The sequence below is a fragment of the Blennius ocellaris genome (assembly GCF_963422515.1).
Source record: "Blennius ocellaris genome assembly, chromosome: 8".
In the NCBI taxonomy this organism is placed as follows: domain Eukaryota; kingdom Metazoa; phylum Chordata; class Actinopteri; order Blenniiformes; family Blenniidae; genus Blennius; species Blennius ocellaris.
The window spans coordinates 9,707,890-9,735,570 of NC_137657.1; the positions used below are offsets into that span (position 1 = coordinate 9,707,890).

A 27,681-nucleotide genomic window follows, 5' to 3' on the forward strand; every position below is an offset into this window, starting at 1 on the left:
ATATGGGTCTTCTGGCCCCTCGCACTTTCCGTATCAGCGGACTCGCCGCGTTACTGCGCATGCGCATTGCCTCCCTCCGGCTCACTTGAAGTTTCTCCGCACGCGTGTTTAACGTCCACGCTTCGGATTATTCCTGTAGAATAACAAATCAGTCTGTGAGACTTTAATCATTAATCTAGTATTTGTTCAGCATGGGGGGTCAGGCTAAAGGCAAAAAGAAAAGCAAGCCGAAAAGGACAGACAACCGCTCAAACAGAGGTAAGTTGCTCGGTGATTTAGTTATTTACAGTGTGACAACACGTTCCTTGATAACAAATAACATAAATTCGTCTGTTTTGTTTTGGCTTTTGAGACAAACTCATTGAAAACCTATCCATGCCCTTGCAGATGGAGGGTTTGTCTGTCTGTCACCACAAGAAAGGATGAAAGTAAGGATGCACGAAAAAGCCAAGAAGAAGTCGGCTGAGAAGTACTCTGTGCAACAACTCCTGGAGAAGGTCGAGCTTAGCACAGATTCACGACAAAGACTACCATATGCTCAACATGTTTTGTGATTCTGTGATGCTGTGCTCATATTTTGTGCAGACAGAAGAATACATGGACAGCTTTGACTTTGAGATGGCTGCTCTCTTCTGTCAACGTGCTCTGGATGTGGAGTCCACCAACCTGCAAGCTCTGGACATGCTGGGACACATTTGCTCTGAATTGGGAGACGCACAGAAAGCTAAAGGAATATCCTTTTTGCATTCCTCTCTGTCATGTATGTGTGACATTTGATCAGTTCTCTGATGCATCTTGGTGCCATTTGTATTTTCCTGTCGCAGCTCTATGGGTTACAGCTTCCATGACCTTGTTTCTGTAAGCTTTTCTGCGTGCAGTCGAGTTGAGTCCAGATGTTGGCCACAGTAAATATATGTACCTGGGACAAATCCACACCGGCCAAGAAGCTGTAGACTACTACACTAAGGGAATACAACTTCTTCTCTCTGCGTTAGAGGAACAAAAAACAGCATCCGTGAGTACACACCCAAAGCCACACCACCCCAATGAAGAAGATTACACTATATCTTAGCTTTAATGATGGTTTTTGTTATTCAGCATCATAAGAGGGATATATCTATCTCTGGATAAAGTGTCAGGATTCTAGATACTTTTGCCATTTTGCTGTCACTCACATTTTACAGCTTTTCAAAATGCTGTTCCCTCAGAGTCATGACAACAAAGATAACGTGGCAGAGAAAAACTTTTAAAAACGGTTCATCTTTTTAATATTAATGTAAAGCACTTTTATGTAATTGATGTTTTTGCAGCATACCTTTTTCTTTTAGCCTTTTCTGTTTTATTTGTCTGATACTCAAAATGTTTGCTGAATTGATTTCTTTAACTCGATATAAGACATCTTTTTTTCACACAGCACACATTTATTTGCATTGTAAAAAATTGTATCATTAAATCAGGCAGGCGTATCTCTGAGGCACATGTATAAAAAGTACAAAGTAAATACTGAGGCAAAGTGGAAAAATCACATTTGTTTACATTGTATATGAATGTATTATGTATATGACATATGTGTTTACAACATACATTTTCTAACCACTTTAATTAGCGGCATAAAAATAGGTATTATTTTCACTTGGCATGTTTATTATTATTACTTTCAAAGCGGATGTCTATGAAAAACAGCATATGGTCGCTGCCTTGCATAATTCTCACATTTTCATGAATCTTTTTTCACAACAGATATTCTGTCAGTCAGTGAGAAAAAAACCCCAGAGCTGTCACTAATAACATCAACAATAGTCTATTCAAGTGTGTCAGCATCAGCAAGCCCTGAAAGTGTGACAGTGAGTCAGCATGCACAATACTCAGATCCCAAGGCTGATGCAATGAATTATACATTTGTTCATGTGAAGCTCTGATTTTTTTTTAATAGTTTGAGGAATTAATGTCTTTTAAGAGGGAAAAAAGTAGCATTTTCATACCAATTCTTCAAGAAGTTCATTAGAATTATATATATATAGTTCTCTTAATATTCATATCTTGCACATCTGTACATGCATCTATCATTTTAAACAACAGGAAGTCTGACCCTGTCAATTTACAATCTAATGACTAAGTAACTTTTATTATCGAAGGCAAAACAATAGCTTCTGATAGAAATATAATGTTAAACATAGGAATCCTTTTTTGTCATCATGTATTCCCTTCCATACACACAACAGAATTGAAATATGAAGTCCTGGCTTTCAAAACAGAATACACTCAGATGCTAAGTACAAATAATCAGAATATTCAAACACGGTGTGTTGTCCAGGCTGAGCTGAATGTACCTCCATCTATGGGGAAATTAGTGTCACTAATGAACCTAGCAAGCATGTCATTTTATTGTGGGATGAAGCTGGTTCGCCCCCCCCCACACACACACACACACAAGAAAAAAAAACCCGCAAACAAACAAACAAAAAAATAAACATCCATACACAGAGAGTACAGGCAAACTTCACACAGGGGGGTGGGGAAAAAAAAAAAATTTAGTCCAGAATCTTGCAGTAAGGTGAGAGTGTTAACCCTCATGCAGTGGCTCTCCTCAGTGTTGCCAGTCAATTTTTTTTATTTATTTTTTTATTTTATTTTGCTTTACCTGCAGGCTGCTGGAGCTGCTGCACAGCCAGAAGAAGACCATCAAGTCCCCACGGAAAAGGATGTTAGTGTAGCCTACTGCTCCATCGCTGAGATTTACTTAACAGACCTCTGGTACTATAGCACACAGATTTGTCCACATGATTTTTGCTACTCCATTTCATGTTGCGCTTGTTGTAATGTTTGTGTGTGTGTGCATGTGTGTGTGTGCAGTATGGAGGAAGGAGCTGCAGACAAGTGTCGAGAGTTCATTGAAAGAGCATTACACTATCGCCATGACAACCCTGAGGCTCTACAGCTTATGGCCAGTTACCTTTTCAGTACAGAGAAAAACCAGGTCAGTTCACTCCACACACACACACACACACACACACACACACACACACACACACACACACACACACACACACACACACACACACACACACACACACACACACACACACACACACACACACTCAGGATGAGTTATCGCCGCATTAAAGCAGAAATCTGCTGAGTTAATTATTCTGAGCAAATTGAATAGTATGCAATTAATCAGCAGATGGAGACTTGCATTAACACGCACACACGTGGACGGGTCATACTGATAAGAATGGTAATTACTGGCCAGCAGATCGTTGGGGTCACACCATCATCTGATACAGGGAGATAGATGAGGGAGCAGGTATTGGACTCAGTTTGGAAAAGGTGCCAGAGTATTAGTTAGAGAGAGATAATATGACAGAACATCTTTTCTGTTTCATGCAGTTTTGTACATTTTTAAATATATTGCCTCTACAAGAGATGGGGGAAGGCAGAATATCCATTGGACAGTTTGCCAGTCCTTCAGAGGGTTAACAGAAAGAATCAATCGCATACTTTCACATTCACGCCTTAAAAAAATTTCTATTCACTTATTAACCTCAAAAATATATTTTGGGATTCTGAAAACCAGATCACACAGTGGGGGACAAAATGCATGCACAGGTGCCTTGTATGCTATATGAAAGGCCCCTTAGCCTGGACTCCAGCAAGAAATATTCTTGCAACGAGGCAAGATTGCCAACTACTACACAACGTTGCCACGTGGCCCCTATCGCCACGAAAGCACTTTATCAATCAAGTTTTAATGCCTGAACCTTTTCCTTTTTATGATCGCTGTCTCGGCGAGGTCTCCCTTGAAAAATAGATGTTTGATCTAATCAGGAATTACCTGGCTAAATATAGGCTCGGTTAAAAAAAAAAACACAACAATTTACAAGCTTAGATCACATTAAAAACTGTTTTGTATTGGAACTTTTAAATAGAGCTCACTATTCATGAGTCATTATTCATAATGATGTCTGGTTCTTCCCTTGATTTTTGTTGGTAGGGAGGCACCTATCTAACTAGCTGCAGTTGGTACCTCAAAAAAATCTTCCAAAATGTTTCTTTGTGCCCACACATCCACAAACTCAATAAGAAAGAAGACCAAACGAAAAGCTGAAGTGGATCTGTAATACCATCTGGAGGCTGTAGGGGTCAGACTGGCTCCAGTCACACTTCACAGCTTCCCACAATCTGTGGCCAAAAGTTGCCTTTTCATTTACCCTGGAATTATGTTTAAAGGCTGAAATGTTGAAATTGAGCCATAATTACTCGTGTGGTCATCTGTATTTAAACAGAATCAAACACTCGTTCTGTAAAGTGGATCAAAATCATATAATTCGTTTTTAGAATTAATTTGAGAGAGCGAGAGCACACTCTTGGTTCTTGTTACATATGTATTTATGTATACATTAATAAACTTAAGCATTTCTTTCCTTCCTCGTCTGTCTTTAGGAAGGCAAAGAATACCTGTTGAAGAGTGTTGGAAAGTGGTTACCTGCACAGAAAGAAATGGCTGCTGCTTCCACATCAGACGAAGCCATGCAGGTGAGTTGAAGCTGTGTTTGTCATTGCTCTCAACGCCACCAAAAGAAGATCTCAGTTTATTTATAACGCCCTTTCAACTAACAGGATTGTCACAGTGTGCTTTGCAGTGCACGCAAACATAAGGACGCTAGGAGAGATAAAAAAAAAAATACAAATAGGAGATAATGAAATGAGGGACAATAAAAATAAAGGATGAAATGAATGCATCACAGAAGTCTTTTCTTTTGTGAGAGTGCGTGGAGGGAAAACAAACACAAAAGGAGGCAGCAGAAAGGGATGTAAAGGATAACAGGGGAATTAAACGATGAAATAATAACAAGTAATGTTCGGGTTAGATTGGATGCTAAATGGCTACAAATAAAAAGCACTGAAGTTTTGGTTGAAATACTGAAGAAATGCGAAAGAGGAATGTGTTGGTATGAAGGTTTGATGCAAACAGCCCGGTGACTCCACTGTTATGACTCTTATCTTGTGGAGCAGGTTGATCTGAACACACCCTGCTGACACTTTTGCTGTGATTAACAGCCACATAGCTGCAGAACGTTTTGTACCTTGAAATTGGATTGTGTTATTATTATCAGACAGTGTTTGTGGATGCCCGTGTAAACACCCACAGCAGAGGTGGCTGTATTGTCCTTTTCTCCCCAGAATGAGATCCCTCCGTATGAATCTCGCATCACCACGGCCAAACTGCTCATCGAGTCGGAGGAATACGAGGTAAAACGTTGATGCCTGTGCGCAACTGCTGTTTGCCGGTCTGTGTATGTTTCTTGGCGGGGGGCAGTCTGACATTTGTATGGACGTCTGTGTGACTTTGTGTGCTTTCCTTTCAACAGAATAACACTGGAGGTGGCAAGGCCATGCCTGGTCTTTATCCCCTTCAGGGTTCAGTGTCAATAATTGAAGAGTGATATTTACAGAGAGGGACGGGGCTTCGAAGGGGGCAATGCGGAGGAGGAATGAGGAGGGAAAAAAAAAAAAAAAAAATCAGTTTTGATGAATTGCTGCCATATTTTTGAAACACTGCACTTGTCTACTAAATCACTCGTCAATTTCCAGTATTAATGGCCTTGATTTTAGTGGCTCACTGCCTTCAGTGTAGTGCTAAAACTCCTTCCAGTCATCAGCTCTTAAGTCATTTTCTGTGATTACTGCCACACCAACAGCAGTACAGCTATTTTCTGTTGTGATCCAATGATTAATTTTTAGTCTGTCTTGTTGGGTGGTTTATGGTTATTACTGACAGGAAATGAGAGTGCTGTTTTTTGTTTTTTTCCCTCTCACCTTTCTTTTTTTTTTTTTTTATCTCCCCACACTCATACGGCTCAGCAGCATTTATATCTCTGGGTGTATGTGTGTGGGAGATGGGCTGTCAGGTGTATCAGTAAAATGACAACGTCTCGGTCCACGGTTTCTGACATGTCATTTGTCTTCATCCTCCTGTTGGTGTCATCAAGCCCGGGGCACAAACCGCACCCATTCTCAGTGCTTTATCACGTCTAATATTTTTGCCAAGTATGCATATACACATTCATGGATAAGTTTGGTCACATTTGCTTAAAGTCATCAGCTACTTAAAAGTTTGAGATAGAAGTTTGAGGGTGTGTGTAGAAACTGCCTGCCCCTGCCAGACTGGGATTTGATGGGGTTCTTCGCCTCCTCTGTCACATGTGCACACACATTTGCTCACTTTATTTTTTCTTCTTCTTTTTGCTTACTGTCTGTCCCTTTGGGCTGAAGATCTGTTAATGACTTTAAACTCTGAGCAAAGTTGTGTACTCTCAGTCTGTCGAGTTTTTCAGCTTGGAGGCTACCTTCTTAGCGGGATGCCAGAATGTGAACATTTGCCTGTATTTCCTCCCAATTGAATATTTTGTTTTGTCTCCCAAGCTGTGCCATGGTTTTAAAACTTTGATTAATGTGTTTGCCAAAAAAACATATGAAGGGTTTTGTTTTTTGTTTTTTCTGTAGCTGCAGAGACTATAGGGACCCTGCCGGTAAGTATTAGTTAATTTTAGAGCAGGGACGACCATGTTTTCTTTAGACACCTTTTTTGTGTGTGATGTATGCATTTTGGTCTTGGATAGGGTTGCAGTTTGAATTTGAATCATTGTGATTTAAGCAGTGTTCCTATTTGTGTTTCAGTTCACTGGTCTTGACCATATTTAAAAAAAAGGGAGGGAAAAAATAGCGTCTGACTTGGATATTTTTCTCATTGATATTTTTTACAGTCGAACAAAAGGTGTAACTAAACACGAGTCGGGCTTATATTCAACATCATTTCCACAACAATGCTGTGTGCTGGGTTACAAGCAGCACAATGTTAGTGGAATTATTGTGGTGGTATTTTTATCAGCTAAAAGCTCACCCACAGCTTTTGAAATGTATAAACATGCCAAAACAGCAGCAGGAACTTGAGCGTTGTGCACATCAGTTGCAATCTGCTACAAGGATGTGTTGCTTCTGTGACCTGTTTTCACCCCGTCTTTGGTCTGTTTTGCGTCGTGTGCATTCACAGTGAGGTTGAACTTTGAACGGGAGAATGTTGCCAACCTGTTTTTCAAAGGGACTCGGTGGGTAAAACTTTATTACAGTTAAAGGGAGCAGAGATCCATATTGGTGAACATTCAAGACAGCGCTGACAATATCCAGACTTGCACAACAAGAGATGCAGTGTTTCAAGTGTCAGGTGACCTTTAACATATAAAGTTCATCTTCTGCCCCACTTTGTCCTGCGCAGAGTTGGACAGACAGACAACCACACACTCACATTTGCACTTATAGGCAATTTAGGGTCACCAAATATCATTGCGTGGGTATTTTGGGATTGCAGGAGGAAACAAACAGGGAGATCATGCAAACCCCACACAGCAGCGCCCGGCGAGTGTTTGAACCCATGATATTCTCGCTGCGAGGCAGGAGCACCGGCCCAATATCCAAATCACCAATAGATACATGTCACAGTAAACAACCAGGGACTTTCCTGTCTTGTTCTACTGAAGCTGTTCTGTAACAAATTGTTCTATATTTTTGCGCAATAAACCTTTGACCAAAAGTAAAAAAAAAACTGAAATCCTTCATTGGGGTTACACACGTTTATTTTCCGTAGCTTCTGTAAACAGATTTGCTGTTACTATCAGCATCCCTGGCCAGCTCACTATGTTTTATATTGTGTTATTCCTTTCTTTCACCATTCTACAAATAGAGCGCACGGAAGCGGCAATCACACCAGGGCTAATTTTATCTGACCAAGCATGACAAGTGTGAACACACCCTTAGGCATTTACCAAAATAAGGGCATCATTGTGTGATTACAGTACATTAGCCAAATTTTAGAGATGGGGCAATATTGTCCTGTTAAAAATGGCTTTTCAGCCGACAATGACAAATCAAATCGCAAAAAGTGAGATTTTTTTTCCACGCACAACCTTAACTTCGAAGACACCATATCATCAATTGTGTTTGTTTAATGAGTTAAAAGCTTGAACGGTAACTTCCCTTCACCATAATTGGCCTTTGCTCTGTGAAGCATCACTCCTGCTCCTTTCCCTCTCAGTGTTTCTGCTGCTATATTTTATTAAAGGGAATACATTTTTAATGATGTTAATAGGGCTGGCCAACAAAAAATGGTGTTGATGTGCAGCGTCTGTAATAATGACAAGCCAAAAGTAGAAAAGTGCATAAAAAGTAAGATTTTAGGGAGAGTAAACTGGTTTCCTATAATGGAAAGTATGTGAAGGCCACAACTTTCAAAAGGAATGTTTTATAGCAGAGATTTTCTTTTAGTTTTTTGAAGAGATCACACATGAAAAGCTGAATGCGATAATAGATTTGGCTCACTCTTTAATGTTCGGCTCGTTTAAAGAGGTGAGAGCACAGAAACTGATTTTTACCACTGCTGCATTTTGTGATGGACACCAAAAAAGTCCAATGGGTTAAAAGAATTCATAAAAACCTTTATTTTTTTTTTTTTTACATCTGCTCCTCTTTTTTTCCCCCCAGTTGTTTGGTTCTGCAGGAGATGGATCTGTGCCATTTAAATTAGAGGAGACAAATGTAACAGAACTCGGGCAAAAAAAAAAATGCTCAAATCCATGCCAGATTTGTTTGTGATTTCAAAAATAGAAATGGAATAAGCACAGATGAGGGGTTCTTGAAAACAGCTTGTTACAACAAGTGAAAACACAAGTAGGACAATGACTAAGGCTTCCAGTTTCTCAATAACACCGAGCTTCAACTGTAAAACAAGCTGATTTATAAACCGACCGATATACAGACGAGGAATTGGCAGCTTTTGCTCCTCATTAATGGTTTTTAGTCATTTGTCCATTAACAGAAATAATTCCCCACTACAAATGTGAATTATTCCGGGGGGGGGGGGGGGGGGGGTGTTTCACACCAAAAGGAATCAGTTTGATGTTTTCTCTTTTTTATCTGTTTCATATTATGAGTTCAATTTGAAACACATGAAAGGAACAATTGCTAGAAAACACACATTTGTCCAAATTTTAACATCATGAATGGCATTTCATTGTTTGATTCGGGATCTCCTACGAGCTGATGGAAGCAATCAGCCCCTCGTCTTGGGGTCTACAGGAGCACTAATGCATGGCAGCTTTAACTACAGCGACAATATGAAGAGTATACTGGCATTTTACATCATTAAAAAAATTGCTTTGTAATTACAATGCCTGAATTGCCTTTGCTTCGCCGCCGCAGTTGACGCACACACTGACAATGCCATGATCGTCACCACCACTTTGCTTGCCAAGCAGCAGACAGACAGACAGACGTAACCCTCCCTTGACAGCCATTAAGGTGTCTTTCCGTGTAGTTGTCGCTGCAGCTGATGGGTAGTTACTCGCCTTGTCGTTGTCACTCTTCTTTCCCTCTGTGTTATTTATTGAACGCGCCTCTTCTTAAATTTAACTCACGACGCACAGCTCGTTCTTTTCAATATTGCTTTGCGAGTACAGTTAGCGCCGACGTCCCCAGGATTTATTTACTTAAGTGGAGATGTCCCTGTTTGTGCATGTGCGTGTCTGTGCGTGAGATATGGCTTGCCCTCCCTTGTAAAGTGATTTGTCTTTCTCCTGTCTCTGCTGAGCGCTCCAGTAAAATGATTCTGTTAAACAGGATTGCCTGAAGAGTATACACACACACAAACACACACACACACACACACACACACACACACACACACACACACACACACACACACACACACACACACACACACACACACACACACACACACACACACACACACACACGACATTATAAATGCGTTTCACCCCATAGTGCTGCATTTTTTATTTTTTTTGTTTAGCCAATCGCTAGAACAAGCCTCGAAATAAGGAGGACACCATGTACATGGTGTCTTGTGTGTGTGGTGTGTGTGGTGTATGGTTTCTATTCATGGAGTATATTGCAATTGTTCATTAACTTTTTTTTAGTACCTTCCACTACAATATTCTCACTTTTTCCTGTGCAGTAGCCCCATTTCCCCCCTTATCTTCACGGGAATATTAATCTTGTTGTTGTTTAGAGCGTGAAGCGGCTTAAGAATCTCTGAATCTTTAATCACTCGCCCCTGGGCTGACCAGTGTAGTTAGGAAGGAGTGCTGTTGGAGACGATATAATGGTTATCATTGCTCACTTATCCTGGCTCGCAGATATCTCTTGTTCTATTTTTGTTCCTCCAAAACCGCCTGTTCTATCAGTTGTTTAATACCCAGACAGATCTTTGCTCGTATCTTTTCCATCTAGTGCTTGGCTCGAATTACTGTGCACGCGTTTGTGCGCGAGTGTGCGTTTTTTTGCTTCTTTGTCACATTGGTACGATACAATGAAAGTCAAGTAGATAAATCTGACGCTGGGCATGAATCCATTCATCATCAGCAGGGATTAGGTGTTTTTGTTTGTGTATTTTTAATCAGCCATTAATTAATTAAGGACAATAGGTATTCAGCTTATAATTGGCCTGGCAATCAATCAAATGACTCCCTGACATGCACATTTGCACAGTCTTAACGAGATACTCTCAATTAACCTGACTCTCCTCTCGTCTATGCAGGCAACAGACCTCTTTATCGCCACCGGAACGGCGCCGGCTTAATGAAAAGAGAGGAGAACTCTGAAGAGCAGGACGGGGGGAAAAAAAATTAGGAAGCTCTCCAGCTAATAAGACTGCTTTAACAAGAAACAAGTGCAGCTTGTTGTGCTCACTGTTGTGTGTAGCTTTGTTGCGGTGCCGGCCGATGTGTGCGCACACGCACAGATGCGCACGCGTCTTCTATTCTCGCCCTTCACCACGGGTGATTGGCTAACAGTCGCCTCCAACCTGAAGTTGACAAAAATCAATATATCATCACCTGGGGCCTACACACACACACACACACACACACACACACACACACACACACACACACACACACACACACACACACACACACACACACACACACACACACACACACACACACACACACACACACACACACACACACACACACTTCTAAACCACAGGCTCCACAAGGAGAAGGACGGAGCAAAACAAACACCCAACCTACTTTAGTCAAGGTCTGATTTCTGTAACGGAAACTTCCCTCAGAAACTGACCCAGGCAGCGCTACAGTGACAAAGGTCACCTAACATTTAACTCCTTTGAGACGTCAAACCCAATGTCCAAGACTCCACAGAATGGAAATCAGAAAATAATAAAACTTGTGCACAGAGGTGGATGGGAAGACTAGGCCAGGTTGCTCTTTACCTCCATTCATCGTTCATCCTATAGCGACAAGGTGGCGGTGCTAAGATTATATTGATGTGTAAGATCAGTAAATGGATTAAATGAGGCTATCTAAGACAGCGGCTAAAGTGACTATTGACTGTGTGATAAGCACTGGTGAGCTTGACTATTGATGGTCATGTCTGTTGTCTTGTTTGTATTGATGACGCTATATGTGGGATGTTGACCTCCTCAATGCTTATCAGGCCTTTTGATCACTCTGATCGATCGAGCTGCCCCGAAGATGTACAGCATCATGAGAAGAGGTCTAACTATGCATTGATTAAATTGTTTGTGAAAAAGGTTTTTTTCTTTCCAAGTATCTCCTCTCAATAATGTAATTTTTCTTAATGGCTCATTTAAAGTTTTTATTTGTCACATAAGTCTCCTTTTTTCTGTTTCATTATGCATCAGATGGCAGTAGACGTGTTGGAGGGTCTGTTGGAGGAGGATGATGAAGTTGTCCAGGTAAGCATGACTTTCAACTTGGGCTCCCACATTGTGTTTTAGTTTACACTTTGCATTACCAAGTGTCTCAAATGTTTTATGTCCCCGAAATCCCCAAATCCAGCCCCATTGACAAACGGAAGAATGGTGCCGGGATTAAAGTGTGGATGAGATTGATGCAGCTGGAAGTCATTTCACAAAGATAACAGCTCTTAAATTGACATATTTGTCCGACTGTCTTGTAAAATTAACAGCTCCTAGCGAAATGCTACAGCAGTCTGGCCAGCCAAGACATTACAAAACACTTGTCCCATCAACAAATTGAACCATGGACACAATGCCGGGGTGGATGAATGAAGTGAAACGAAAATGTTCAGATTTTTAAACAAACTCTGAGCTCTGGGGAGAATAAATGTGTTGCAGCGTATGTGTTAATGCTCGTCAGTCCACGGGATTAAGAGATGTCTTTTCATGAGTCCCCTCGCAGGCAGACTTATTATGTTACAGTGGCCACGGTTGAATCAGACCAACTAGCAGGCAAATCTTTTGTTATTCCAGTGGGAAGAAGTATCTACCTGTGTACTTAGTTTTAGATGCAGCAGAATAAACTATCACCCACACACATGCATTGCTTCATTGTGCGGCAGTGGAGCAGATTCCAGCTCACTATGGGGGAAGGCGAGATACACAGTCAGTCACATATGCTAGGATGCTATAATCACGCCCAGTGGCTATTATAAAGTAACCAAGCAACCTTAATTTTTTTTTTTTTTTTATAGATGATCTGCGAAATTCCACACATGCGGAGCAAAACTTGATCTTCGTGGCGTTATAACTGACAAAACAGTTCTCTTTTCAATAATATTCCCATTTTCAGAAAAGTGCCTGTGGAGCATGACACTCAACGTATCACAGAGTGGCGTAAATGGCAGTATTTTCTGTTCTTAGCGGGAGATCTGTGCTGTCACTTGTAAATCCTCACTGACAGTACCATGGAAAGTGAAGGTGAACCACTGAGTGTCAGATGTAAGGCTCTTTGGCTCTCTCTCTCTCTCTCTCTCTCTCTCCCCCCCCCTCCCAGGCTCAGACACGCGCACGCACACACACACACACACACACACACACACACACACACACACACACACACACACACACACACACACACACACACACACACACACACACACACACTTCAGCTGACAGATTGAGAGCAGTCATCAGGGGGCTGAACTTTTAAACTCACTTCAGAGATGTACAGCTGTGACACTCAGTTTGAGTGGGCCTTCAGCCGGGCACATAACCATGCAGTCACCAGTACTAATGGTCAGAAAATGCTTTGTCTGATCACTTCACAGCTGCGTGGCTGCAGTCACACTTGTGATGTCAGAAATGTATGACAGACACATTTGACTACATTGACTACATTAATGTCCCTTATGCCGTCTCTCTTCCGACTCTTTGTCTTACTTTCTCTCTTATTTTTCTCTCTTAAGTGCAGTAGATAAGTGGCTGGCGCTCGCTAGCGTCTACTGGCTTTTTTTTGTGTATCTCAAAGTTGGAGCCTTCCTTATATAACGCTAAGTCTGCACAAACAACTGAGCTGGTTCCTTGCAAATCTTGTTTCAAAGGTACTCTGTTGATTCATGATGCTTTTGTTCTTCTCTCAGCGGCACCATATGGGAACTAAGATGTGCCTTCACTTTGAAATTACAATAGTTCCAGTGATTTGATTGACAGGCAAAGCGTTTATTTTATTATGTGTGTTCCTGTCTGGGGCTATAGTAGGGTACAGTGAATCCTGTGAAGTTCTTAATTAGCTAAGTTTCTCGTGTTTTCAATTTCAGTGCAGATGCTCACACAATCTTTAGCACATATGCAAAGAATTCACTCTGGGCCATCCATAATGATTTTCTTGGTGTTATTCAGTGTAAGAGACATCCATTGTGTCCGCTCAAGAAGTCTAAATCTTCATCACCCAAATTCCACTTTTTCCTCTCTTGGATATACACATGTACAGTAGATGCACACACACAGGAATGCGTTTTCCTTGTTTCACATTCATAGAAAATGTTTCAGTGATCAAATAGGTTATACTACTGGTTCTGCAACATCACTACATTTATCCACTGGTGCTGTTGTTCTACTAAGTATGGCTGCAGGGGGTAGCCTCCCACTCAGCATGCGGAGCGGCGATTTCAAATTCAATGTGGCATGCCTTGATGTGTTTGTTAGCTAAATGGCTGATTTGGCAGAGGTGCAGGTCTGTACTGCCTCTGCCCTCAATGAATAATGAATAAAGCTAATATTCGTATCTTGGTGTTTGAAGAACAGTGGGTGGGTGATCTCTGGCCTCGGATGAGAGGAGCACACACACCTCCAAGTTCACCGCCGGTTGAACGTGATTGTTTTCAGAGGCGGAAGACAAAGGCTCACTCAGGGTGTGATTATGTGAAAGCGAAAAAGTGTAATTAGGTGGAGAATGAAAATGAGCTGATTTTAAAGTTCCAGCATACCACCTTTAATAAGAAAAATGTTCCTTCTTTATTTGAACTCTTCGGAACACTTGAAGTGAGTTTTTTTTTTATTTTTTTATTTTTTATCAAGTTAAAGTTTGTTAAGTTAAAGTAAAGTCTTTAGGTGACTGAATAAATGGGGTAGCACAGTACTGATTAAACCTGTTAACCCAGAGCATTGATGGCATCGCTGAATGTCCAAGCTGGGTGTCAATGGAACCATTTGCTGGAAGAAAATCAGCAGTGCACAGTGTCGTGTTTTCCATCACCCAGCAGTGATTGCTTGTCCGCTATAATTTGGTAGAGTTAAGGTAAATACATACTCGACAAGAACAGAACAATTTGTTTCCCTACGTGCAGATTCTTGGGAGTAAGTAAAAACAAATAAGTTGCATAGAGGTGGCATGTTCTAACATGGTAATTTCCTCCAGGGGATCAATAGCATGTGCTGTCTTATTATTTCTTCTTCTTCTTCTTGTTTGACCTCGTAACTTCATGCTTTGTCTGTCAGTTGAAAGACCTTTTGAGGTCTGAGCCTTTAGAGTCGCCAGTTAACTCAATTCGCACGTCTTTCAATTCTGGGATGAGAGAACCAATGCATGCACTAGGGGAAGATGCAAACTCCAAAGACAAAGGCCCGAAACAAATCAGAGACCTTCTCACTGTGAGGTGAGAGGTTTTACCAGCATTCCACTGTGTTGTCCTGTTTTAAAGGTATGTTACGTAAAATGAAAGAAAAACCTTTCTGCAGTCGGCTGCAGTAATGAGTCACTGTGGTGCCCAGCTTGTCTTCTGTCCAGCTTCATCACATTTCTGTCGGCTTTGGCAGTTTGGTTTTTAGTGAGCAATTTCCAGGAGCTCCAGCCTCTGTTGTGTTTACTATCCAAGCGGCATTTTCACATTGGACTGACAAAAGACTAAATGATGGATTAACATAAGTGAACAGGCATCTTCAGTAGCCAAACCTGCTGCACTACACAGGGGCGCCAATAAAATGACATAATTGTGGTTGTTTGAAATGAAATCACATTATATGCTGAGCTTTTAACATTTATATCTTCATGATGGACTCTACATGAAGGAATCATTTCTTGTGTAGTACCAGCATCTTGTCTAAAATTGGAGTTTTGTAAACACGAGGATAGACTTGCTGCTAATATGCAGCAAATGCAATGACTTTGTAAAACACTTTTTTATTCAACAGATTCAACTTTGTTGTTGCAAATATGTTCATTTCATCATGGAAAACATCTAATCTGCTCCAGTGATGTAAGATAATGATAATAATGTATTATTATTATATTTTTTTTAATTATTGTTTTGGCTTGAACCAAGCCAGCTGTTGGGGTTTCGTATAAATGAGGTGCGTGTTTGGGAAAAAAAAAAATCATCAGTATTTTGTCACACTGATGGATCTACAGCCATGTGTTTGAATGATCTAAAGCTTGATTCGGTAAGTGAATATCGCCTGCGGTGTGCAGATGTTCTTTTCTTTAGACAGCAACATACACAAAATGATTTGTTTGCATTTCTCTTTTGCTCATTTAAGGACGTGTTTCACACACTTAGGCTGCAAACATGAAAGACTAAAACAGTCAATGTTGAAAAAGCAGATTATAGAAAACTCCTTTAATTTACTGGCCAGCGGAATGCTGTGAAGATGATTTAAATTGAAATGCAAAGACGATATGTGCCTGAGGGTATTTATTTTTTGTTTTATTTCTCTACATTGTTTAATTTTTCTATCTTTGCTTTAAAAATATATAAAAAAAAAAAAAAGCCAAATTGCTCCAAGCAAAATAAAACGGTCAAGACACAAATCACAGCGTTGAATTGGTGATGAATGTGCACATGGCTGATTTCATGTAACGGTTTTAAATAAGAACAGTTCTCGTTGGGTTTGGATCACATTGAGTTATTACGTGAATGATGGACTGCTCGACAGCATCTGTCACTCTGTGTGTGTGTGTGTGTGTGTGTGTGTGTGTGTGTGTGTGTGTGTGTGTGTGTGTGTGTGTGTGTGTGTGTGTGTGTGTGTGTGTGTGTGTGTGTGTGTGTGTGTGTGTGTGTGTGTGTGTGTGTGTGTGTGTGTGTGTGTGTGTGTGTGTGTGTGTGTGTGTGTGTGATTCCATATTATACTGTTTGTCGACTCAGAATGTGGGATTTCATGCAGACCTGCTCCGTCAGGGTCACAAATCTCTTTCACTTGTCACAGCACACTTACTGCAACAAAAAGCCTTTTCTATTCCTCTGTTGGACTCTTGGCACCTTGTGGCATGCCAACTCTGACGTTTTTTTTTTCTTTTTTCCACTCTCTTCTATGTCTTCCAGGTGTGGTATCTCTCTGGTTGGGTGTGCTACCTCCAGTGGGAAAAAGCAAAGGAGGTGCAAGGAAGAGAGGTGACTGAAGAGGAAAAGGAAGAGTGGAAGGCTTTGACAGAGGCAGCCAGATCCTACCTAACCAGGGCCGTGAAGGTAATTTTTATCAGTGCTTTTTCCAGTATTAAAAACTTTGCAGGAATCTTATATAGGCAGCAGTGGCGGCTGGTAATACATTTCTTAGATGGGGCTCTTCATTATTCTTCAATTTCAGCCAGTATTCAGTATTTGTGTTTATAAACTACATTACAACAATCTTGCCTTTGTATGATTGAGAGAGGCCCCCAGTGATGAAAATCATTGTCCTTTTAACCAGATGGTGAATAGAGGGCGCTTATTAAGATGACTCTTTTATTAACATAGTTGCAAACTAATACAAGCAGATGCTTAATTAGTTCCTTTTAGGAAATTAATCTTTTGAGGCTGGTTTACTTGAAGTGACCGTCTGTAGCGAAAACTAAAACAACCTTAGGTAGATTCTCACCTCAGTCCATCTTTAAAGGCATTTTAGAATTGTGTCTCAACTTGCAACATAAACTGTGCTGTGTTTAAGCTCTGAGATTTTCAGTTATCAATAAATATGAGCACATCTAAACATTTAAAACAATAACAGACCTGTATACATTTGCAAACATTCTGAATAAATTTCTGTTTGTGTACATTTAAAAATAACTATAACAGACAAAGTTGAACCTGACCTGCAGCGTTTCGGGCAAATTATTAGAGATATAACAGAATAAAAATTCAGGGACTCATTGCTTGTTGTCTCCATCGCCACATATCAACATCTCGTAGGAAAACGCAACAACAAACCAGAACTGACTTTCAGCCAATCACCGAGCAGGTCTGGCGATGGGCAATTTACAAAGCACCCAATGTCTCGGACATCAAATGACGCTCATTGGTTTAATTTCATGTCAATCACCCATAGTGTTGATCAGTATTGGGTTTAACTGCGCCCAAGCCCCGCCTCCTCTGGGGGATTTTCACAGCGCTCAATCTGCTCACACACACACACACACACACACACACACACACACACACACACACACACACACACACACACACACACACACACACACACACACACACACACACACACACACACACACACACACACACACACTTACACACACATGCATTCCGGAGAGAGAAATCAGCTATTTCATTATCCATAGAAAAGTAAGCGAATACAATTCAGGGCCCATTGTTAGTTTGTCGGACAGGCAGTTGAACGTTTCTCATTTGTGCAATACATTAATCCGTGTGTTACCAATGGGCAGAAGCAGGGTACGCCCAGAGCAGTTCTCCAGTCCATCACAGGGCAAACAGAGAGATGGACAACCGCACACACTCACACACATTCCTTCGCAAATTTTTTTCGCCAATTATCTTCACATGCAGGTTTTGGTCTGTGGGGGGAAACTGGAGTACTCTGAGGAAAACCCACTGAGAACATGATAACTTGAGACAGAAAGGGCCGTTCTCAATCCCAGAACTTTCTCATTTTGAGGATAGAGTGCCCACCATTACTACGCCATGCAGCCCCGAGCAGGAAATAGAAAATGTAGAAATTGTTATTTTACCAGACACAAAGACTCGGTCATATATCTTGGAAGACGACGGAAGTTCTCACTGTTTACTAGATCAGAGTGAACCTTCTTGGATAAGGGCGGAATGTCTTCAAAGACATATGATCAGGTCCAGTTGACCTGATTCAACGTGCACAGAGGTGCTTCCTAGTATTTTCCAAGTAGAAACAAAGGAAAGGAAATTTCTATGTTTTGACCACTGGAACCAAGGCTAAATCTTTTACCTCCCAAAAGAATTGGTGAGTGCTATTGGCAGGGTCGGATACTTGAGTGAAGGTCTGCAGTGCTGAACTTATTTCATTGGGTGACTACCGGCCATATTGTCTTTCAACCAACATGCTAACTCCAACAATTTCAATTACAATTTCATTTCTGGCATTTTGAATGTCTTCGTGGCATTGTGGTATAACTTGTGGTCAAAATACCAGTCATACCTTTCACTTTGAAAGCCTCAAACCTATTGCCAAGCAACAAGTGTTATCTGTTACCAAAATATCTGTCTTCCACAATCATACCTTGATATAATGTTATTTTGGATTTACAGACAATCCAACATCAAACGGAAATACTGTATTTGACTTGGGACAAATGTGCGCATTGTGAGTTTACTCTCACTTTCAGAAGTGACAGCTCTCCTTTTAATACGTGATGTGTTTTGACCGGTCAGTGAATTAGCTTTAATCACCTTTTAAGGGACATCAATTTATTCCACTTTGCGGTAAAAATGACTTGGCAGACACGGCTGTCCGTAGACCACAGCGGGATGTTTCCCCTCCACATCGCATCGGTTTATTTTGTTGAATACTGTACCCATTCTAACATTTTTACCTCATCACATAGTGTACTGCGAGATTGTGCAAAACTGTAAAGACATTTTTAATTTCTTTTTCGATTCATTTTCACAAAACTTGTTATGACAAATGTTTCTTTTCTTTCATAATGCTCATCTCATTCCCTTACTATCACATTTGGTGCAACTCAAAAAAGTGAACCGCTTTCATCAAAGAAATGAAGTCAAATTGCCTCGCCATTATTAGCACAGCTTAAGCGCGCAGCTGGTTCAGAAAACCATCAATTAGAATGTTAAATCCATGTGTCACTTATAATCTGTCGAGTAAAATGTAGTAACACTTCTTTGTAGACAACTTCAAAGTTCCAAAATGATCTTTTTTTTTTAAAAATAAGCACGCCTCAGGAAATATCCATACATTCTTTAAACTTGCAAACCTTTTTATTTTTATATCCGTGTGCAAACTTCTGAGTGATATGAGTTCATGTTTTAATCTCTGCTCAAATAGTTGCCAACATTATCCCTGCGTTTCTGTACTTGACATGGGGTATTCTGCACAAACCGTCCCACTGCTTAATAGTCAGTGCTCTCTTATGCCCATAGTCCTTTAATGTCTTTCTTTTCTGTTGAACAAGAATCAAGAACACCACCGATTTCACATCTCCCTTTGTTTTCTTTTGCCACTGAAGATAACATCATGGCACTGTCGTGCTGAGTTGTTGTGATGACCGGCTATAATGAGTGTACCGTGGGGAAAAATGAAATCGAGAAAGTGAACTGGTACCAAAGCAAGTAGTCCTGGAGCGAGCACCAAGTAGAGGAAGCTCAGTTATACCTAAAAAGAGTTTAAAAATAAAGAAAAAGGTTGGCGGTAGGTTATGAGTGTCTCCGCTTTGACTTTGCGCAGCATTTGTGGGTACAGATAGTCACAATAGGTAAGTGTCATAAGTGCTGGTTCTTGTTAGACAAAGGGTACATGCAGTACTGTGAGTTTAAAAAGATACAGAATAATGTAATTCTGAATATATCCTCAGACATTTAAACACGCGCGCACGTATGCATGCACACTCTGAGTGATGTGTTTCATTCATTCTATCAATCTGTCAGGGAGTAATGCCTCTGTGGAGCAGTGATTCATGTTTGTCTAAAATCCAATAGGCTTGTAAATCAGACCGCACAGGCTGAAGGATGGCAGCCCCCCCCCCTCTCTCTCCCTCTTTTTTAATTCTCCTCTTCCTCTCACATATTCTTGGACCTCTACCTTCCCATTCAACATCACCACTTGTCTCGTATTTTTACACCCCGCTGTGCTCTCCTAGAGTTGAGTTAGGGCAGCTCGGTGGCAATACATTGATGCCTGTCGCTCTCTCCAGCTGTGTATTGACGGGCCTGTCTAACCAGCATTCACTACACAAGTCCACACGTGGAGACGGGAGCGGGGTGGACTTAGGCTCTCTGGTGAGGGGTAGTGGGAGAAACTGTTTGAGCTTCCAGCTTTGAGCAAAAAATATAAAATTGACTGAAATGTATTCTTGAAAAGAGTTGTATTTACTACTTAGTCATTTTTACATAGAGATGAAGAATGGAAAGTGAAATATTAGGGAGATCGCCGCCCCAACCAATATTTTTACCAGTCTGAATGTAAATAGTAAGCCGCATAGAACATTCTTTCATAAAGGCTGAAGCAACAGGTGCAGAATAATGTGCGAAATTACTAAGACCTTGGAAAGGGTGAACTGGAATCTCGCTCCAAAACACTCTGACTTAATGTGCATATTCCTTCTCACATGTATATGCAGGAGAAATTTCCCCTTGTTTTTTATCAGAGCTTTGTTTCTGAGCATCACTGTGAGTGTTAATTATTAACGATGAGTCAGTCTGCTAGTTAAAATTGGCTCCAACATGGAAATGAGGCCTCAAAGCCCAACGGCTTGTTTTGGCGCCAGTCCACTTCTCTGCATACTTTATGACTTTGCCGAGTGCTTGTGCGCGCGCTTGTCTCAACTGATGTGTGGTGTGAAATGGTGAGAGGAAGCGTGCGTGGTATGTGTAGGCACACCTTATGTGGATGCACATATTTAATTATGGCAGGGTGTGCCAACTTGCATATCTAATTATTGGTTAGGAGACATCTTCATTATTCATCTTTTCTCTCCATACACATGCACAGCCGCAGAGGCTGCTTTCAGCCGAGGCGCTCTAAAAAGGGCTGATAGGGAAGAATGGATGGGTTGAGAGGACAAGAATGAAGTGCAGGAGAAGAGCAGGCGAGTGAGCACAAGTGGGAGAATGAAAGGGAAGGCAGAGAAGGGAACAAATTGGATGTGGGGTGTGTGGAGGAGTGCAGGGGGTGTAGCCGGTGAATAGGGGCGAGGGTAAAATCAATAGTAAACCGGACGTGAAATGGAATTTGAGCCTCAGCCAGATAGGGTGCGATTGAGGGGGGATCTGCAGCGTATGCACAAGGGACAATGTTATATGTGTATGTGTGTGTGTGTCAGGGCTTGCTGCTAAGTGTGTGTGCGTGGAGGGAGCTAGGCAGCGAGGGCAAACGGAGGTCAAAAGCTTCACTATTTGAAGTGGCTGAAAGGGGATCCCACGAGCACAGGGTTCCTCCGAGGTGTACTCGTCCTGTAATTTCAATGCCTTTTCCTCCTAGGATGTGACCGGAGAACTTGAGGTGTTAAGTTGCGCGTGCATGTGTGTGTGTGTGTGTGTGTGTCGGTGTGAGTTTGTGGTCAGCTCTCCCAAGACTCCCAGTGACATAACCTGCTCGCGCTCAAGAACATCTCAGCCACTGTCACACCTTTGCCGTCAACGAAGCGTGTCTGTGTTTATATGCCAATAAGATTTAGAAATTAAGAGGGAAGGTGTGTTAAAGCTTTTCTCTTCAGGGTCTTCAGGGTCTTATCACCCTGTCCATAATTTGAAGGATGCTTGGTTAAACCAGTGTACCGCAACTTTTTCACCTGATGTTCAGTCTTCCGAAGTGGCAACATGTGATATTTATACCAAGTACGTTCTTTTAAAAAGGCTTCAAGACAACCTGATTATAAATACAACAAAACTAAACAAGAGGCCATAGTTGTAGTACTATTCTTCCAAACTGGTCGACATCTGTGTACAGGCGAGCATTGGTGTATGCGTAGAGATGTGTCAGAATATGTATTTATCTAATTGACGCGAAGGTCAATTGGTTTGACTGTACCAGTTACAAAGTAGCAAAGTGGCACAGAGATGACATTCAAATTGAAAGCAATCGCAATTGAATGAATTGCACAAAAAGGTTAAAATAAAAGTGGAAGTTAAGTGCAGACATAGAGCAGCAGCTGGAGCGATGATGGAAAGATTAAGCCTTTTGCATTGCAATCACCTTGTCATTTTTAAACATGGGATGTATAGAAAAAAGAAATGAAAGAAATCCACTGGGGGGTGAGGTTGAATTTGTGCTGATTGTCACCCATTACCTCATGACATTCAGAAATGCAGTAAAATATGTAGAATCATTATCTATATTTGGCTGTACCATAGTTGCATCTTGGTACACCTTTTTTCTTGGGTCAGAACTTATTTGTAGTGTTGATTGGTGCATTTTTACTGTCTTTGTTGCCGTCTGTGTTACAACAAAACAAGCGAGCAGCCCCTGCAGGCTGAGATGTAATGACCATAAACAGTACAAGACCTCATTCTGCTCCGGAGGTAGTATTGTGAACATAATTTCTGTTGTGTATTAAATTCCATAGGCCCATTTAGCGCTGCTCCCCAGGATTGGCACCGTGGCTGTCATTATCATGAAGTCTTAACCTGCCAAGTCTTCCCGGTAGAAGCGTCTTCTCTGTGGGCGCTGCCATGTTGATTTATGCTGCATTGTGTCCCGAAATGTCTGGAAACATGGAGCATGGGCATCGAGTGTGAGTTTCATATTCTCATTTCTGTCCAGAGGCTGGCCAGCTGAATATGAACTGGTAACAGGCCTTGCAGCAAAGAAAAAGATCATTCCAAACCTTTCTGAATGTAGGTATGTTGTTGGTATTTTGTTAGTTGAGGCTTCTTCCGTGGGTTTCTAAAGGATGAATGACCTTGGACATAATTTACAACCTACACTTGCTTGTTCAACCGAATGCCGCCATTTATATAAATGGTCAATACGAAGCAGTGGGAGTTGAACCAGTTGAGACACGGCCTCTTTAGAATAGGAAAGTCTGTTTAAGTGTTTATTTTATTTCACTATCTGTGGAGTTTTCATACTAAGCATCCAGGTGACGGTATAAAATGCAGTGTGACTGGTCGTAGTTTAGACGTGCACTGCATAGTGAGACATGACATGTATTATGCATGTTTTAGAAAGTGAGAATGTAATAACAGTGAATACAAATATTATGTTGACGACAGTGAGGAAGCAAAAGATCATATGGCTCGTATGGCACACCCTCCAAATAGAAACCAGAATGACCGAGTTGTTTTCTTTGAATCAGTTTTTGTATTTTTTTATGCGTCTTACAGTGAACTAATGCACCTTGATATTATTAGCTATTGCACTTCATTGTCATCTGTTTTACAAAACTCTGTTTATCTTTTAAAATTATTCTATGGTAACTGGCCTTTATCATTTTAACTATTGTATACTATTAAATGTGTTGGTTTTAAATCCGATGATGTGACGTGTGCTGTGGACCCCCTGGCCATGTCACCCTTGCAAAAGAGTCTCCTGATCTCTTTTCCTGGTAGAATAAAAGTTAAATGAAAATACATCGAATAAAAATAGGCTCAAACTAGTTTGTATGACACGACAGTCTCAGCAGAGACATAACTAAATAAAGATGCCTGACAGCGTGTGTCTTGGCATTTTTGACCAGAAAATATGAAAGTTCTCCAATTTTGATGAGAAAATCATTGAAATATTTGGAATCACATGGACAATCCCTCCGGACTACATGACGAGATGCAAATATTGTGAATAATTTCTTTTCCTGATTATTATTTCCAGGTATCTGGTTCGTTGTGGTCTTGTTCAGGCAGCACGGCAAAAAAAAAAAAGGGGGGCTCTGATATTATATTTTTGCAAAAACAAATAAGATTTAACAAATGTTACAAAAGAAGCTTCTATTTTGATCAACAAGATACTGACAGTTTGAGGCTGAAGATGACGTGTCCTGGTGTCAGGGAAGCTGAGAGCGCGAGACAACCCTGCTCCAGTTCAGAAACATAGTGATTAACTTAACACAAGAAATGGTCAGTTTATTCATAGTTTATATATTTTTTTATCTGTAATTGTAGAGTATTTATTTTCTGGATACCATGAATGTCGAGTTTAGTGCCAATTCATTTAGTCGATGCTGAAATGTTTCATTGTACAGCTGGAAACTGAGCTGCTCCCAACTAAATTATTCAAATACATCCTGCTGGAACTTTAGATATCCGTACTGGCCAAATCATTTAAAGTGATGGACAGATTTTGACCTATTGACCCTCGGAAGAGGCTGAACGTCATTAGAAATTGTCTGTCCAATGAGCAAAATGGCAGACTGACAGACAGACATGAAGCTATCCATGACGTACAGTACCCCGCCCTTGCGTGGTGTCTAATATGTTATGTGTGCGAGTTGTTATAGTGGTGGTCAAGTGTGCTTTGGGCCGTGACTCTGGGCTTGAAAGTAGAGCAAAGTGGACCATGAAGAAGTTATACGATCACACACACACACTCACACACGCTCCCTCCCTTCCTCGGCAGCTCTCTGGGCCGTGAAAGTGAGGAGAGAAAACATGGGCTGTAGTAAATGAGAACCGCCTGCACGTTTTGTTTTTTTAGTTTTTTTTTCCCCAGGATGTCGGTGCTGATCTCAGCAGCGTTCATTGCAAAACACATGAAGAATAGCTCCTGTTTGTTTAGCCTGCTGAAAGTATTACAATGAATAATCACATCCTGTCTGGCAGACACAATGTGCCATTGATTTGTTGAAAATATAACAACGTTTGCATACAATCTCCAAGCGGTGCTCAGTTTTGTGGAACATGCGGCCGTGTTTGCACGTGTTCACTGTATCTATTACAGTATGTCCTTCCCGCAACTGGTGTGAAAGACACCATCTACCTTTTCTACCCCAAGCAATGATGTGCAATTATCCGGGGTTATTGAACCAAGCCTATTGTAAAGCAAACCAAACTTTTATTCAGAGCGTTCAATGTAGATAAACATCTCTGGGCATTTCAGGGTGACACGGGCGGAATTAAAATCGGTGTGTGTATTTGTGTGCGTTTGCGTGCATGTGTCTGCAGCCGCGGTGCAATAAAGGGTCTGAGTGGGTACACTCTCCTCTGCTATCAGACCTCGCGGCTGGACCAGGGTCACGCTCTACCTCCCCGGAGCTCCAACCTGCAGAGACAGAATCCACTTAAACACACACACGCACGCACTCACACATTCTAACGCTCCAAATGAGTTCCCATGGGACTGCGTGCCTCCTGTCAGGACCTACTGTTGCTTAGAGACTGGTCCTGGGGCAAAGCCGTCACAGACACTTTTCTTCACTCTCGCGGTCTTGTTACACTTTTAGTAAGAATGATGGTACTCAGCTGCTTATTGTCCACAAGCCGGAGTGACCCCCGCATGTGTGTGTGTGTGTGTGTGTGTGTGTGTGTGTGTGTGTGTGTGTGTGTGTGTGTGTGTGTGTGTGTGTGTGTGTGTGTGTGTGTGTGTGTGTGTGTTAACTGACGTTGGTAGCAAGTTGTATTTGTAGATCATACGAACCCACTCACTTGTCTTTGTCTGTCTAGTTTTTGCTTCCGGGAGAAGAGGTATAAATATAAATCACTGCATCCGCTCCCCTCGGCCTGTATATACTGTATCAGCGCGCTGAGACACAGTGTTACGCTCGCTGTCCTTAGAGGTAGCGCGAGTAGTTTTATCGCCCGGCTCCACTTTGAGTTCAGTAATTACACACAAGCAGCATATTTTACAGAGATAAATCTGCTGGCTGCTTTGAGAACATGGCTGTTTTTATCTTCCTCTTTCACGGCATATTTCACAGAGATAACTTTGATTATATGTGCGCGTTCGCACATAGACGCCAAATAACCTTATGTGCTTCATGACACGTTTCTGTGCATGTGTGTGCCTGTTGTACCAGCAAGAGGAAGATAAATTGCCTTTTTTTTTTTTTTTCAAAGCCTCCTGTGCGACTGAACCATGTATTAAATGTGCTGATTTACCAAATGAAAGACAAAACTGTTCACTCGCACTTTGCTAGCCGCGACTGCCTTGCTGACAGAATGCAGATGCCGTTGGATATTTCAGGTGGCTTAACCAGCACTTAGAGACTTAGAACCTCAAGGCTGCTCACTTGCCTCGACTCCCAACACTGCCGCTGTTTATGGACGCTGTAGTGAGGCACTGTTAACTTCAGTGACACAGGGAGAGAGGGAGCTCGTTCTGAAAAGCTTCTCACTCACCATATCTCATTTCTTGTATTGCCCCTGCAGTATAATTTTGCACTTCAGATTTGGTCTCAGCGTTTCTGCTCCATAACCTACTTTCTGTTCAAAATTTTCATTTCTTTTTCCACTCTACTTACCAGCTTATTATACACTTGCATCATCCTTTTTTGTCTTACGCCCCCCCCCCCCCCATTTGCCTTTTCCGCAGCTGTACGCTAAGCTGCAATGTGATGACCAGCCGATGTTGGAGCATGTGAAGCAGCTGCTCGGCGAACTGGGAGGAGAAATAGAGGGAGAGGAGGAGGAGGAAGAGCCGGCTCTGGATGAAGACTATGAACCCTGTAGCGATGAGGAAGACGACGACGCAGAGGCACCGATGGAACACTGAGCACACCACCTGTCGTAGTCTCCCAACATTTTCCCCTCATCGTACCTCCCCGTCGTTCCAGTTTGCTCTCTAAAGTGCCTTTTTAATGGGTTTCCTTTCACAAATGCTTATCAGAAATTAAAATTGAAATCCGGTGATATACACAGTGGCATTAAAAGCTGCCGTCTACTCCATCTTCAGTCTTTTTTTTCTTTTTTGTAATGCTTTTGGTGAAATAGGTGTGAACTCCAGCAGCAAGGCATCATTTAAATCTCCTCAACAGATGTTGATGAAAGAAATTAGTTTGAAGCTTTTTTGTTTCTCTCCACAGTAGCACACGCAAAATATCTTTGAGTGCTTTCACTTCTTCTGCGCAGCCACACACGGTTTGCACAACGAAGCAGACGGGACACATCCGCACATGTGAACAAATGAACACAAAGGCAACACATTAATTACTTCAGGCCTTCCTTGGTGCAGCAGGAGCGTTTCCACTCAGACTTCAGTAAGTCACTCAATATCTCATTGTGAGAAAACTTTGCCAACAAACAGTTAATCCTTGTTTTACATGTTATTCTTATATTTTAAGTTTATGTGCACTTTGTGAATTTATATCCAGTTCAGTTTGTTGGTTTTTTTGTTTTTTTTAGCTTCAGTCTTTTTTTTTTCCAGGGGACTCATTGAATTTAACAAGACGAGACACAATAGAAAGTTTGACATCAACTTTTGCAGAGTGCACCTCCCTCCCTCCCTCTTTCTCTCTCTCTCTGTCTCTCTGTCTCTCTGTCTCTCTGTCTCTCTGTCTCTCTGTCTCTCTGTGTCTCTGTCTCTGT

At 41.4% G+C, this 27,681-nt stretch overlaps 1 protein-coding gene across 2 annotated transcripts; it reads left to right on the forward strand.

The window, feature by feature from the left end:
• Window positions 1-92: 92 nt before the first annotated feature.
• Window positions 93-27,681, forward strand: LOC308133092 (uncharacterized protein). 2 transcript variants are annotated; one of them, XM_080500369.1, is made up of 11 exons: window positions 93-258; window positions 388-497; window positions 586-731; window positions 862-1,015; window positions 2,648-2,754; window positions 2,854-2,977; window positions 4,444-4,536; window positions 5,185-5,253; window positions 11,741-11,794; window positions 16,618-16,761; window positions 26,690-27,681. In XM_080500369.1, exons 1-11 carry the CDS (start codon window positions 192-194, stop codon window positions 26,867-26,869), a joined length of 1,248 nt encoding a protein of 415 aa, XP_080356495.1. In that variant the 5' UTR covers window positions 93-191; the 3' UTR covers window positions 26,870-27,681. The 2 variants fall into 2 exon arrangements, with proteins under 2 accessions (XP_080356495.1, XP_080356496.1); XM_080500370.1 differs by lacking the exon at window positions 93-258 and having other exon boundaries at window positions 440-497; window positions 590-731.